General features: G+C 46.5%; 1 protein-coding gene across 2 annotated transcripts in view; it reads right to left on the minus strand.

Moving 5' to 3' along the window:
* Positions 1-2,641: 2,641 nt before the first annotated feature.
* The window catches only part of LOC145346872 (protein LYRIC-like), a 72,858-nt gene continuing 61,997 nt past the window's right edge, over positions 2,642-13,502 (minus strand). For both annotated transcript variants that reach the window (XM_080194733.1, XM_080194732.1), the window contains 3 exons: positions 8,650-8,772; positions 4,908-5,061; positions 2,642-2,857 (listed from right to left, as the gene is read on the minus strand). In XM_080194733.1, coding sequence (XP_080050859.1) covers positions 2,787-2,857; positions 4,908-5,061; positions 8,650-8,772 — 348 coding nt within the window. In that variant the 3' untranslated portion in view covers positions 2,642-2,786. The remainder of the gene's footprint in view (positions 2,858-4,907; positions 5,062-8,649; positions 8,773-13,502) is intronic.

Consider the following 13,502-nt stretch of genomic DNA (forward strand, 5'->3'; position numbering starts at 1 on the left):
GCTACTTGTGACACTAATAAATAAGCTTTAAGCTTAGAATAGTAATGCCACTGGACTGGTAATCTACATGCTTGGAGTTCAAATCCCAGTTTGGTGGACTTCTAATCAATTTTTAAGGAATTCTGGAATAGTATCAGTCACTGAAACTGTCATCAGTTGTTGGAAAAACCCATCTGCTTCACTAATGTCCTTGAGGAAAGGAAATCTACTGTCTTTACCCAGTCTGGCGTACATGACTAGACCCACAGCAACATGATTAACTCAGCCACACTCGAGGGCAATTAGGGATGGGCAAAAATGTCCATGAGCTATGAAACAACTGTTTTATTTCCACTATCTATGCAGTTTGCACATTCTCCCTATGTCTGCATGGGTTTCCTCCAGCTTCCTTCCACAGTCCAAAGATATGCAGGTTAGGTTGGACATGCTAAATTGCCCTCTAGTATTTTGGGATGTGTAGGTTAGAGGGATTAACAGGGGAAATATGTGGGGTTGTGAGGATGGAGGCCTGGGTGGAATTGTCGTTGATATAGGACTTAATGGGCCGAACAGCCTCCTCCTGTACTATAGGGATTCTATGATCCTAATTGCCAACTGTCAGAAAAACCCATCTGGTTCACTAACGTCCTTTAGGGAAGGAAATCTGCTGTCTTTACCTGGTTTGACCCTACATGCGACTCCAGAGCCAAAGCAACGTGATTGACTCTGAACTGCCCTACAACGGCAAATAGGGATGGGCAACAAATGCTGGCCAGTCGCACAAATAAAAAAAAGCAATGCATGCATATTAATTTGCTAAATTTATTTGAACAAATCAACTTAGAAATTCATTGCATTTTAACAAACTTTAGAACATGTAAACATACTTGCTATGTTTCTGAAACAGGTATAAATACATTTGTTTCACTTTAGTAATCAAGGTAATTACGAAAGCACAACAAATACCACGTCATAACCAATTAAGGCAGGTTACTGGGAGCATAATGACACTCATTATTGAAACTTTGCAAAAACCTTAGCAATCTGGTGTCATCAAACTAAGTAACAGTCATGACACAGTAGATTAGTGGACTAGGTACCATTAGTATCTGCTCGCTTAAACTTTATGCTCCGTTTCCCTTCACTGTGCAGCATGAACATTTTACACCCATTCAAAAAACAATAATCATGGCTTACGATGATCAGGCTAACTCAAGTAGGTGGTGTAAAATACCATGGTCCTCATCAATAAGAATGTACATTTGGTAAAGTTATTAAACAATGCACATGGCATAGCATGCACCAGTCATTCCTAACAATGCTCAGATGCCAACACCGCAGGGTAGAAACTGGAATCGTTTACCTGCAGGGTTACAGTTGAGGTTCTGACCGGGCTATTTCAGTTTAATGATTTACATTTTTTTTCTTTTTAACATTTGTGCTTTAACTCTGACCGCTATTTATAAACCTTTTGCTTCAAGTATATTCCCATTTGTTCTCATCCAATTCAATTTCCTTCCCCCCACACTCTTGTTAGCCTTCTTAACTCTGATGAACTGTGTGAAAGCATACACAATGAGGCTGTCGCACCAGCGGCAGTTTTGTCTGCTGCCATCAGGTTTTACGCTGCTTGGAAAAGTCTAGTGACTAACTATTGAGCAGTGTCAACTCCCACACCAGTTTTTTTTTTGGGGGGTGGTGGTGGTGGTTTTCGGCAGAACCAAACTGCAGGTCAGACGAAACCCGCTTGAACCAGCAGAGGGATGGCATCTGGAGATTGACTTTTTTAAGAACAAAAGAAAATATCTGTCTACACAGCTGGATAGTTTGCAGCGTGCTTCCAATGTTAAGTGGCGCTAAACATCTTCCCACCATACGCGACTGTTAATTTATCCCAACCGCCCACCCTCCTGGTGTTATGAATCTGCATTTAATGATTCTGATCACTTCCCTTTGTTATCTAAACACCTTTCTCTCTATACACTAAAGGTTAAGGCAGTAAAATGTTATTCCTGATAGATATTGTAATTCTGTCCACAAATATTAAAGCTATCTAAATATTTTTTCCCTTCCCCCCCGCCCCCACTTTATGCTCCACTGTTTGAACTCCCAGAGGATCTACATTTTTAACTGTATATGTTTCCGACGTGATGTGCTCACTGCAGTTTGGAGACCCTACCACTCTTTCCCAAGGACAACTGCAGCTTCTTAATTACTTTGATATCAAACCGAAGCTTGGGTGTGAGTGAGAGTGAGGGGTGGGTGTGGGGTGGGTGAGAATGAGGGGTGGGTGTGGGGTGGGTGAGAATGAGGGGTGGGTGTGGGGTGGGTGAGAATGAGGGGTGGGTGTGGGGTGAGTGTGGGGCGGAGAAAAAACAGAAAAGCATAACGCGCTCCCTAGACATTACCCTTCATTTGGCCAAGCTTCTGAATTTAAAAGTCAACTTGTGGTCGCAAATCTCTCGTGTGGAGCCAAATGGATATGATTTGGTTCTGCACAAATATTTCCCCAAACCCTTTTAAAAAAAAATTAAAAGAAACAAAGAAAATCACACGTTTCCTAGTGTCAACAAACTCAGGCCCAGCATGAAACTGGCTGTAGACAGCATCAGTGTGTTTCACTTGAAGTTTGTTACATGGTATCAAATCAAGTTTGCTCATGCACATTGCAATAAGTTTTAATAAAAATTACAGTCAAATTTTCTTCTATAAAATTCTGTACATTTTCACAAATTATTGCATAAACAGATTTTTTTTCTTCAAGATCATTTTGCATAACAACTGACCACTGAATACAAAAAAAAAGCTCATGTTTCCCTTCTAGCTTTCTTCTTCTTCTTGATCTGTTTCGGAGACTCCCAGTTCTCTTCAGATTTTGCTGGAACAGAGGAAACACAAGGTTGAGGTCTGGAGCACAGCGAGTCGTGATTATACACGTGCTTGGTCATCAGGAGGGTGAACATATCCATAGAACCCACAGTGCAGGAGGCCGTTCAGCCCATTGAGTTGGCACTGACTCTTAGCAAGAGCATCTTACCCACCCCACAGCCCCACACATTTCCTATGGCTAATTCATCCAACCTATACATCTTGGGACATGAAGGGGCAATTTAGCACGGTCAATCCACTCAACCTGCACATCCTTGGAGTGTGGGAGGAAACTGGAGCACACGGAGGAATCCCATGCAGACACGGGGAGAACATGCAGACTCTGCACAGTCACCAAACCTGGAATCGAACCTGGGTCCCTGAGTTCTAAGGCAGCAGTGATAACCACTGTACTGCTCCATTATGCAGCATTACCAGTGAGAGGTAGAAGGCCAACTAATTTCTACCCTCTCCTGTGAACTAAAGGACCCAACAGCTCCCCTCCACTCCCTCCAACTCACCCTGGGTTCTTGCTTTGGCCAAAATTAGAAAACGTGACTGTGATAACCCCACAAGGTCCATCAATCGTCACTGATTGCTCACCTTGTGGGGCTCGAGTACAAGTTCCCCTGGAACTGGCAGTGGCCTGCCAAGCCAGAACTCATTAGCTGAGCCTTTTATCAGGCAGACCCAAGACTGGGCCTGCTGAATGATGGTCTCAGGCAGGGACTGGTGAATGTAGACCAGTTTTGCTTTGCATTCTGTAATAAACTGTGTTCCTTTCCAGTCGGCCTCCCTGAGTCTTTACAGTAAGAAAGAGAGCAACCAAAGCCACAGCTTCCCTGGTGCCTGATTACAACATCATTGCTACAGCCCGCCTCATCAGCACAGTGGCCAAATCCCATCAGCGATCACTGGAGATTGGGTTGTCAGAAACAGCTGGTTACAATACTCCTGGGTGTTATGTTACACCCCATATTAAGGCAAAATAAAAAATACATCTTTAGACTGGCACTAACAACAGATTATGAAAGCAAACAAAAAGCTGCAAAAGCTTCTAGATTGCCACAAGTGAAACAGTCATCAACTTGACGGACTATTTCAGCCTCCCAATGCAGAAACAGATCAGCTGGTGCACACTGAGGTGATAATAATGGCCCAACATTTAGAAAGATTTCTATGACATTATATTCTGTTTTTTTTAAGTTCATTCACAAAGACTGCTTCAGTATCTGAGTCATCGTGAATGGTGCTGAACATCGTGCAGTCATCAGCGAACATCCCCAACTTTTGACCTGATGGATGGTAGGTCATTGGTGAAGCAGCTGAAGATGGCTGGACTGAGGACACTCCGTTGAGGGACTCCTGCAGAGATAACTGACCTCAAAACACCACAACGAGGACGGCATGGCAGCACAGTGATTAACACTGCTGTTTCACAGCGCCACAGGCCTAGGGTTCGATTCCCGACTTGGGTCACTGTGTGTGTGTGGAGTCTGCACGTTCTCCCCGTGTCTGCGTGGGTTTCCTCCTGGTGCTCCGGTTTCCTGCCACAGTCTGAAAGTTTTGGGGGGTCAGGTGGATTGACCATGCCAAGTTGCCCCTTAGTGTTAGGGGGATTAGCTAGGGTAAATGCAGTTGGTTATGGGGATAGACTCTGGGTGGGATTGTTGTCGGGGCAGATTTGATGGACTGAATGGCCTCCTGCATTGTAGGATTTCTATGATTCTATGAACTGTCAGATGTGACTTCAACCAGTGAAGAGCTTCACTGATTTCCATTAACTTTAATTTTGCTAGGGCTCTGTGATGCCTCACATGGTCAAATGTTGCCTTTGATGACAAGGGGAGTCACATCCTTCTCTGACATTCATTGCAGCGAAGCTGCGATAGGTTCACTACATAGTTGATGGGCTATTGGAACCCCTCAGAGTTCAAACCATGCCATATATATTTAAATTCCTACTTTGCTTCGGCTTAACGTGCTTTATAATTTGTTTGCTCTTAAGATCATAAGCACAAAATACCCTGGCCACATTTAGGTAGATTTAAAACACTGACCTTGTGAAGGAGGCAGGTTATTCTGTTTAGTGGCAGAGGCAGGTGACTCTGTCTCTGATAGTGTGTCTGGCACTTGGGAAGTGATATCCTGGGAAGAATTTTCCACAATTACAGCCGGCTCTTCAGTAATTTCTACCGGCTGTGCCTCTTCGACCTGTAAGGAGACAACAAAAAAAAAAGATTTGAGATTTAAATCTCCCTTCCCAGTCAGGAAGTGTGCGGTACAAGGTCCCGGTTCAATTCCCGTCTTGGGTCGCTGTCTGTGTGGAGTTTGCACATTCTTTCCGTGTCTGTGTGAGTTTCCTCCGGATGCTCCCATTTCTTCTCACAGTCCAAAGATGTGTGGGTTAGGTTGATTGCTAAACTGACCCGAGCAAGAGGCGGATTGGTGGGTTAAATGTGTGCAGTTGTGGAAATAGGGCCCGAGTGGGATTGTGGCTGGTACAGACCTGATGGGCCAAACGACCTCTTTTTGTACTGTAAGGATTCTATTTTTTTCTAAGTACGGATGAAGGATCCCATCTAAAATGTTTACAAAGAACAATACAGCACAGGAACAGGCCCTTCGCCATCCAAGCCTGCGCTGATCATGTTTACTTATCTAAACCAACCGCGTGTATCCCTCTATTTCCTGTTTGTTCACATGCCTAGCAAGGTAAATCTTAAATGTGGCTAACATATCTGCTTCAACCACCTCACTTGGCACTGCATCCCAGGCCCCCACCACCCTCGGTGTAAAAAACTTTCACTGAACCTTTCCCCCCTATCTTGAACTTGAGCCCCCTTGTAATGGTCATTTCTGCCCTGGGAAAAAACTTCCAACTGTTCACCCTATCTATACCCCTCATCATTTTATAAACTTCTATCAGGTCTTTACTCATCCTTCTCTTTCAACAACTTGCATCTGCATGGCAATGTAGGGTAATGTCCTCAGGCTCTTCAGAGGTTTAAAGATGTAAAGTCTAAAAAGGGCAGAGATTGGTAAAGGTGGAGATGCTGAAGCTTGGTGAGAAGGATTTATTTTAAGTGGGACAGGGAATGACAGGACACAGGGCCTAGACTGCTGAAGGCAAAGTTACAAACATCAGATAAAGGAATGTGGGAGAGGCCAAAGTTTGAATAACTTGCACTTTCAGAAAGTCTCCAACAGAAAGAGTTCTATAAATTTTGCTTGCCGGCAATGAGAGTGCCTGGCCTTTAAATAAAGCAACTGCGAGGCACATCTCACTGCTTTGTCAGGAGTGGACAATGTGATGCCAATCAAGTTGGCTGCTTGGTGCTGGATTGCGTAACCAGGATTTTGCATTGCCAAAACGTGACCTCTACCCCCTTGGAGATTAGTCCCCTGCATATGAAGGCCAGCAATTCAGTAACCTTCCTGATCATTTTCATCACCATTTCATGATGTTTTAATGAGCTGTTTGCCTGGACTCTCACGTCTATTTGCATATCCGCTATTTCTAATTTACCCTCATTTTAAGTCCAAAGCAGAAGAACAAACATTTGCTTGCACGGAAATCCATTTACCACGTTTGTCCCATTTATTTAAATCAACAAAGTACAGTGCAGGAACAGGCCCTTCACCCTCCAAGTGTGTGCCAATCGTGATGCCCTCACTAAACTAAAAAAACAAACCTTCTCCCCTTGTTCAGACCATATCCCTCTATTCCCGCCCTATTCATGTACCCATCTAGGTGTCTCTTAAAAATTGTTAATGTGCCTGCTTCCACTACCTCCTCTGGCAGCGCGTTCCAGACACCCACCACTCTGCATGAAAAACTGCCTCCACACATCACCCTTAAACTTTCCCTCTTTCACCTTGAACCTATGCCCCCCTGTAATTGACACTACCACCCTGGGAAAAAGCCTCTGACTATCCATCCCGTCTATGTCTCATAATTTTGTAGACCTCTATCAGGTCTCTGCTCAGCCTCCATGTTTCCAGTGAAAACAATCCAAGTTTATTTAACCTCTCCTGATAGCCAACACCCTCAACACCAGGCAACGTCCTGGTGAACCTTCTTTGTACTCTCTCCAAACTTCCACATTCTTCTGGTAGTGTGGTGACCAGAACTACACACGATACTCCAAATGCAGCCTAACCAAGTTTTTGTACAGCTACAACATGATTTCCCAACTTTTGTACTCAATGCTGATGAAGGCAAGCATGCCATTTGCTTTCTTAATCACTTTGGCTATCTGTGTTGTCACTTTTAGGAAACTATGGACTTGCACACCCAGATCCCTCTGTCTGTTAGTGTTCCTAAAGGTTCTGCCATTCACACGTAAATCTGATCCTCCAAAATGCATTGCTTTGCATTTGTTCAGGTTAAACTCCATCTGCCATTTCTGTGCCCAAGTCTCCAATCTATCCATATCCTGTTGCATCCTCTGACAATCCCCAGCACTATCAGCAACTCTGCCAATCTCCATGTCATCTGTAAATTTACCAATCAGATCCCCACATTTTCCTCCAGATCATTTATATATATATATACTACAAACAGAGGCTCCAATTCTGATCTCTGCAGAGCACCACTAGCTATAGATCTCCATTCTGAAAATCACCCTTCCACCATCTTCTATAACCAAGCCGGTTCTCTCTCCATCTAGCCAGCCCACCCTGAACCCTACGTGATTTTAGTTTTTGCACTAGTCTGTCATGTGGGACCTTGTCAAACGTCTTACTAAAGTCCACACAAACTACATCCACAGCGCTTCCCTCATCAATTACCTTTGTTATCTCTTCAAAAAACTCATTCAATTTGGTGAGACATGACCTTCCCCAAACAAAACCATGCTGCCTGTCACTAGCTAGCCCATATCCTTCCAAATATGCATGTATTCTGTCCCTTGGTTTCTTTTCCAAAAGCTTCCTCACCCCTGATACAGGCTCACTGGCCTATAATTTCCTGGACTATCCCAGCTTCCTTTCTTAAACAAGAGAATCTATTAATATCTCATTAATAGGTGGCACGGTGGCTAGCATTGCTGCCTCACAGTGCCAAGGACCTGGATTTAATTTAGCCTTGGGCGACTGTGCAGAGTTTGCATGCTCTCCTCATGTCTGCGTAGGTTTCCTCCCACAGTCTAAAGCTATATAGGTTAGGTTGACTGGCCGTGCTAAATTGCCCCTTAGGTTCAGGAGGACATGGGGATAAATACATGAGGTAACAGGGGTGGCACCTGTGTGGGGCTGTCGTCAGTGCAGGCTTGAATGGCTGAGGGGCCTCTTTCTGCACTGTCAGGATTCTATGATCTTTACGCCTACAATGTTTCTGTCTTTAGCAAGTATGCATATGTGGCTTCCAATCCTATCATCCAAGTCCCAATGAATAGAAGAACAGGTCTGAGGGACTAAATCATAGAATCCCTAAAATGCAGAACAAGGCCATTTGGCCCATCGAATCTGCACTGACCATAATCCCACCCGGCCCTATCCCCATAACCTCATGCATTTACCCCCTGACACTAAAGGGAAAATTAGCACAGCCAATCCACCTAAGCTGTACATCTTTGGACTGTGGGAGGTAACCAGAGCACCCTGAGGAAACCCACTCAGACACAGAGAGAACGTGCAAACTCCATGCAGACAATGACCCAAGCTGGGAGTCAAAGCCTGGTCCCTGGTGCTGTGAGGCAGCTGTGCCAACCACTGTGCCAACCCAATGGCCTACCCCTCTTTCAATAACAGTTACTTTCGAGTCAGCCATTTATTAAACATTGACATACTAGCTCTTACCTCAGTTGGTTCACTAGTGCATATTGTTTCAATAGGTGGAGCAGTCTCCTTTTCAGGCTGCTCTTGTACAGCAAGCTGCTCCTGGTCTCCACTAATGGATTCTCTCTCTTGCTCCTCGGTCTCCTTTTGTAAAAAGCAGAAAACGTTTAAACTAAGTGGAGAATTTTCCATCACACTCCTGCTTTCTGCCTCACAGATGATGGGCAGGCTTTGGGGAGTCAGGCAGTGAGTTACTCGCCGCAGTGTTAGCTTAAGTACGTGCTCAAGTTCTGGAGAAGGGTCTGGCTGCACATGAAGTTTCTGAGGGTGAAAAGCGTTAACACAGCTAAACTAACACATATTCAAATAAACTCTCCCATTTAGAAACATTGAAACCAGAAGCAGGAGGAGGCCATTCGGCCCTTTGCGCCTGCTCCACTATTTATTTTGATGATGGCCGATCACTGAATTCAATACTCTGATCCCCCCTTTCCTCCCATATCCCTTGATCCCTTTAGCCCCAAGAGCTATATCTAATTTCTTCTTGAAATCAGATAGTGTTTTAAGAACATAAGAACATAAGAAATAGGAGCAGGAGTAGGCCATCTGGCCCTTCGAGCCTGCCCCGCCATTCAATAAGATCATGGCTGATCTGTCGTGGCTCAGTTCCACTTTCCCGCCCTCTCCCCATAACCCTTAATCCCCTCTCTTATCAAAAACCCATCAACCCGCTTCTTAAAAATATTTAGCGAGGCAGCCTCCACCACTTCAACGGGCAGAGAATTCCAGAGATTCACCACCCTTTGAGTGAAGAAGTTCCTCCTCAACTCCGTTCTGAACCGCCCCCCCTTTATCTTGAGGCTGTGCCCCCTAGTCCTACTGTCTTTTTTGAGCGGGAAGAGTCTTTCCACCTCTATCCTATCCATCCCATTCATCATCTTATACGTCTCAATGAGATCTCCCCTCATTCTTCTAAACTCTAACGAGTACAAGCCTAGTTTATTCAGCCTCTCCTCATAGCTCAACCCCCTCAACTCCGGTATCAGCCTAGTAAACCTCCTCTGCACTCCCTCCAAGGCCAAAATATCCTTGCGCAGGTGCGGCGCCCAAAACTGCACACAGTACTCCAGCTGCGGCCTCACCAATGCCCTATACAGCTGCAGCAAGACCTCCCTACTTTTATATTCAATCCCCCTCGCTATGAAGGCCAGCATCCCATTCGCCTTCCTGACCACCTGCTGCACCTGCAGGCTGGGTTTTTGCGACTCATGCACAAGGACCCCGAGGTCCCTCTGCACCGTCGCCTGCTGCAGTTTTTCGCCACGTAAGTAATAGTCCTTCCTACCATTCTTCCTACCAAAGTGGACCACCTCACACTTGCCAACATTAAATTCCATTTGCCATTTCCTGGCCCATTCGCCCAGCCTATCTAGATCCTTCTGCAGACTCTCCACACCCTCCGCACAATTTGCCTTTCCCCCAATCTTGGTGTCATCAGCAAATTTCGACACCCTACACTCGGTTCCCTCCTCCAGATCATCTATATAAATGGTAAATAGCTGAGGCCCCAGCACCGACCCCTGGGGCACCCCACTAGTCACCAACCGCCAATCCGAATAGCACCCATTGACCCCCACTCTCTGCCTCCTATTTGACAACCAATCCTCTATCCACGCTAACACCCTACCCCCAACTCCATGTCCTCTGACCTTCTGCAGTAACCTCTTGTGAGGTACCTTATCAAACGCCTTCTGAAAATCCAGAAAGACCACATCCACCGGCTCTCCTCTATCCACCGCCCTAGACACATCCTCATAGAACTCCAGTAAATTTGTCAGACACGACTTCCCTTTAATGAAACCGTGTTGCGTCTGCCCTATCAAGCAATTCCCTTCAAGATGCCTCGCAATTTCCTCCTTAATGACGGATTCTAACATTTTACCTACCACAGACGTTAAACTAACCGGCCTGTAATTCCCCGCCTTTTGCCTGGCACCCTTCTTAAACAACGGCGTAACATTAGCCGTTTTCCAATCCTCCGGCACTTCCCCGGAATCCAGCGACGTCTGGAAAATAACCACCAAGGCATCCACTATCACCTCCGCCATTTCTTTCAGAACCCTCGGATGCATTCCATCCGGTCCTGGGGACTTGTCCACAATCAGCCCCTCCAGTCTGTCGCGCACCACCTCTCTAGTAACAGTAATGTCATTAAGACCCTCCAGTCCTACCACCTTTCCATCGCTAACACCCGGCAAATTATTCACGTCCTCCTCCGTGAAGACAGAAACAAAAAAGTTATTCAAGACCTTAGCCATATCCCCATCCCCTACCACTAGGTCCCCTTTCTCATCCGCTAAGGGACCAACGTTCACCCTAGCCAGCCTCTTCCTTTTTATATATTTATAAAAACTCTTGCTATCCTTTTTTATATTAAGCGCTAGCCCAGCTTCATAGCTTCTTCTACCCTCCTTTATCAACTTTTTTGTCAATCTTTGTTGACATTTAAACCTTTCCCAATCCTCTTCTCGCCCACTGCTCTTAGCTACTCTAAATTCCTCCGCTTTTAATTTAACACTTTCCTTCACCTCCTTCGTTATCCACGGCTTATTACCTCTCTTCCTACTGTCCTTTTTAACCATCGGAATAAATTTCTGCTGAGCACCAAGAAAGATCTCCTTAAAGATCCTCCACTGCTCCTCAGCAGACCTACCTTCCAACGCGCTCCCCCAGTCCACATTCGCCAATTCTTCTCTCATCCTACCATACTCCCCTCTATTCAAACAAAGGACACGTGTCCGGGAACCCACTTTCTCCTCCTCCATCTGCAACAGAAACTCCACCATACAATGATCACTCTCTCCAAGAGGATCCTTCACCTCAAGGTCCCTAATTCTACCCGCCTCATTACATAGCACCAGATCCAAGATAGCTCGCTCCCTCGTCGGCTCCAACACACACTGTTCCAGGAAACTATCCCGGCAGCATTCCAAGAACTCCTCCTCGAGCCCACCTCGTCCAACATGGGTCGACCAATCAATATGCAGATTGAAATCCCCCATAACTACTGCCGTCCCATTCCTGCACGCCGCACTTATTTGCGCGTTAACAGCCCGCCCCACCTCCAGATCATTATTCGGGGGCCTATAGACGACACCCACCAGCGTCTTCCTCCCTTTGCTGTTCCTAATCTCCACCCACAACGATTCCACTTTCTGCTCTTTGGCTCCGATATCATCCCTTGCTACCACCTTGATGCTGTCCTTAATCAGCAGAGCTACGCCACCCCCTCTTTCCTCCTGCCTATCCTTCCTAAACACTTGGTAGCCCTGTACATTCATCTCCCAGTCCCTGTCACCTTGCAGCCACGTCTCTGTAATGGCCACCAGATCGTATCCATTTGTGTCGATCTGCGCCACCAGCTCATCCACTTTATTCCGAATGCTTCGTGCATTCAGATAAAGCGCTTTCATCCCAGCCTTCTTCTGGACCCTATTTGCCGTAACGCCACCACTTGGGACATCCTCAGCCTCTTCCCTTACCTGTACCCTATCCTTAACTGTAGACCTCCTAACATCACCTACCCTCGCACCCTCCCCCCCCCTAATTAGTTTAAAGCCCTGTCTACAGTCCTCTTTACTCGATTCGCAAGCACTCTGGTCCCAGCACGATTCAGACCAACCCCATCCCGCCCGAACAAGTCCCACCTACCCCAATACTGGTGCCAATGCCCCATAAATTCGATCCCATTCCTCCCACACCAATCTCTGAGCCACCCATTCACTTCCTTTATCCTGTCAACCCTACGCCCGTCTGCACTCGGTTCAGGCAGTAGCCCAGAGAAGACCACCTTGTCGGTTCTACTTTTTAATTCCATTCCCAGCTTCTCATACTCCCTCCCCAGATCCTCAGTCCGCACTTTGCCTACGTCGCTGGCACCCACATGTACCACCACAACTGGGTTCTCACCCTCCCACTCCAGATTCCTCTGCAGCCCAGCTGCGACATCCTGTACCCGAGCACCAGGCAGACAACACACCCTTCTGTGCACTTTGTCATTGTGACAAAGGACAGTGTCAATACCCTTCACCCCACTATCTCCAATCACTACTACGTTCCTTTTCCCCTTCTCTTTGCCTATGTCCTGCTGCATCACTGTACCGTGTGCAGTTTGCTCGCCAACCTCACCTGCCTCGTCCTCTTCCAGACTGGAAGCAAGAACCTCAAACCTGTTATGCAGATTAAGAGGCTGAGGCCTCCGCTCCTCACCCCCCTTCCTCCTCCCAGCAGCCCCCTTTTGTTCCTGACCCTTAGATTTAGACAGTCTAGGGGGGGTGGATGTCACTTGCACCCCATTGACAATGACACCCTCTCTCCCCCTGATGAGCCTCAGTGTCTGTAGCTCAGAGGCCAGCTCATCCACCTTGAGCTGGAGCTCCTCCAGCAACCTGCACTTACTGCAGACATGGCCACTGGGAAGGACCCTGGGGTCCATGGCCTCAACTACTACATTCTGTGGTAGTGAGTACCACACATTCACCACTCTCTAGGTGAAGAAATTTCTCCTCGCCTCAGCTCTAAAAGGTCTACCCCTTTATCCTCAAACTATGACCCCTAGTTCTGAACTCCCCACCATCAGGAACATTCTTCCTGGGAGGAGGAAAAGAGGGGTGAAGAGGTTTAGCGAGGAAGTTCCAAAGGTTAGGAGCTTGGCATCTGAAGAGGCAGCCACTAACAGTGGAATAATTAGAATCAGGTTGTGTGTGTGTGTGTGTGTGTGTGTGTGTGTGTGTGGGGGGGGGGGGGGGGGGGGGTGGCGGCGGCGGCGGGGGAAAGAGAGAGAGAGAGAGCGCTGTTTTAAAGAGGCCAGAATT

Source organism: Carcharhinus amblyrhynchos, chromosome 8, assembly GCF_965287045.1.
Source record: "Carcharhinus amblyrhynchos chromosome 8, sCarAmb.v2.hapA, whole genome shotgun sequence".
NCBI lineage: Eukaryota > Metazoa > Chordata > Chondrichthyes > Carcharhiniformes > Carcharhinidae > Carcharhinus > Carcharhinus amblyrhynchos.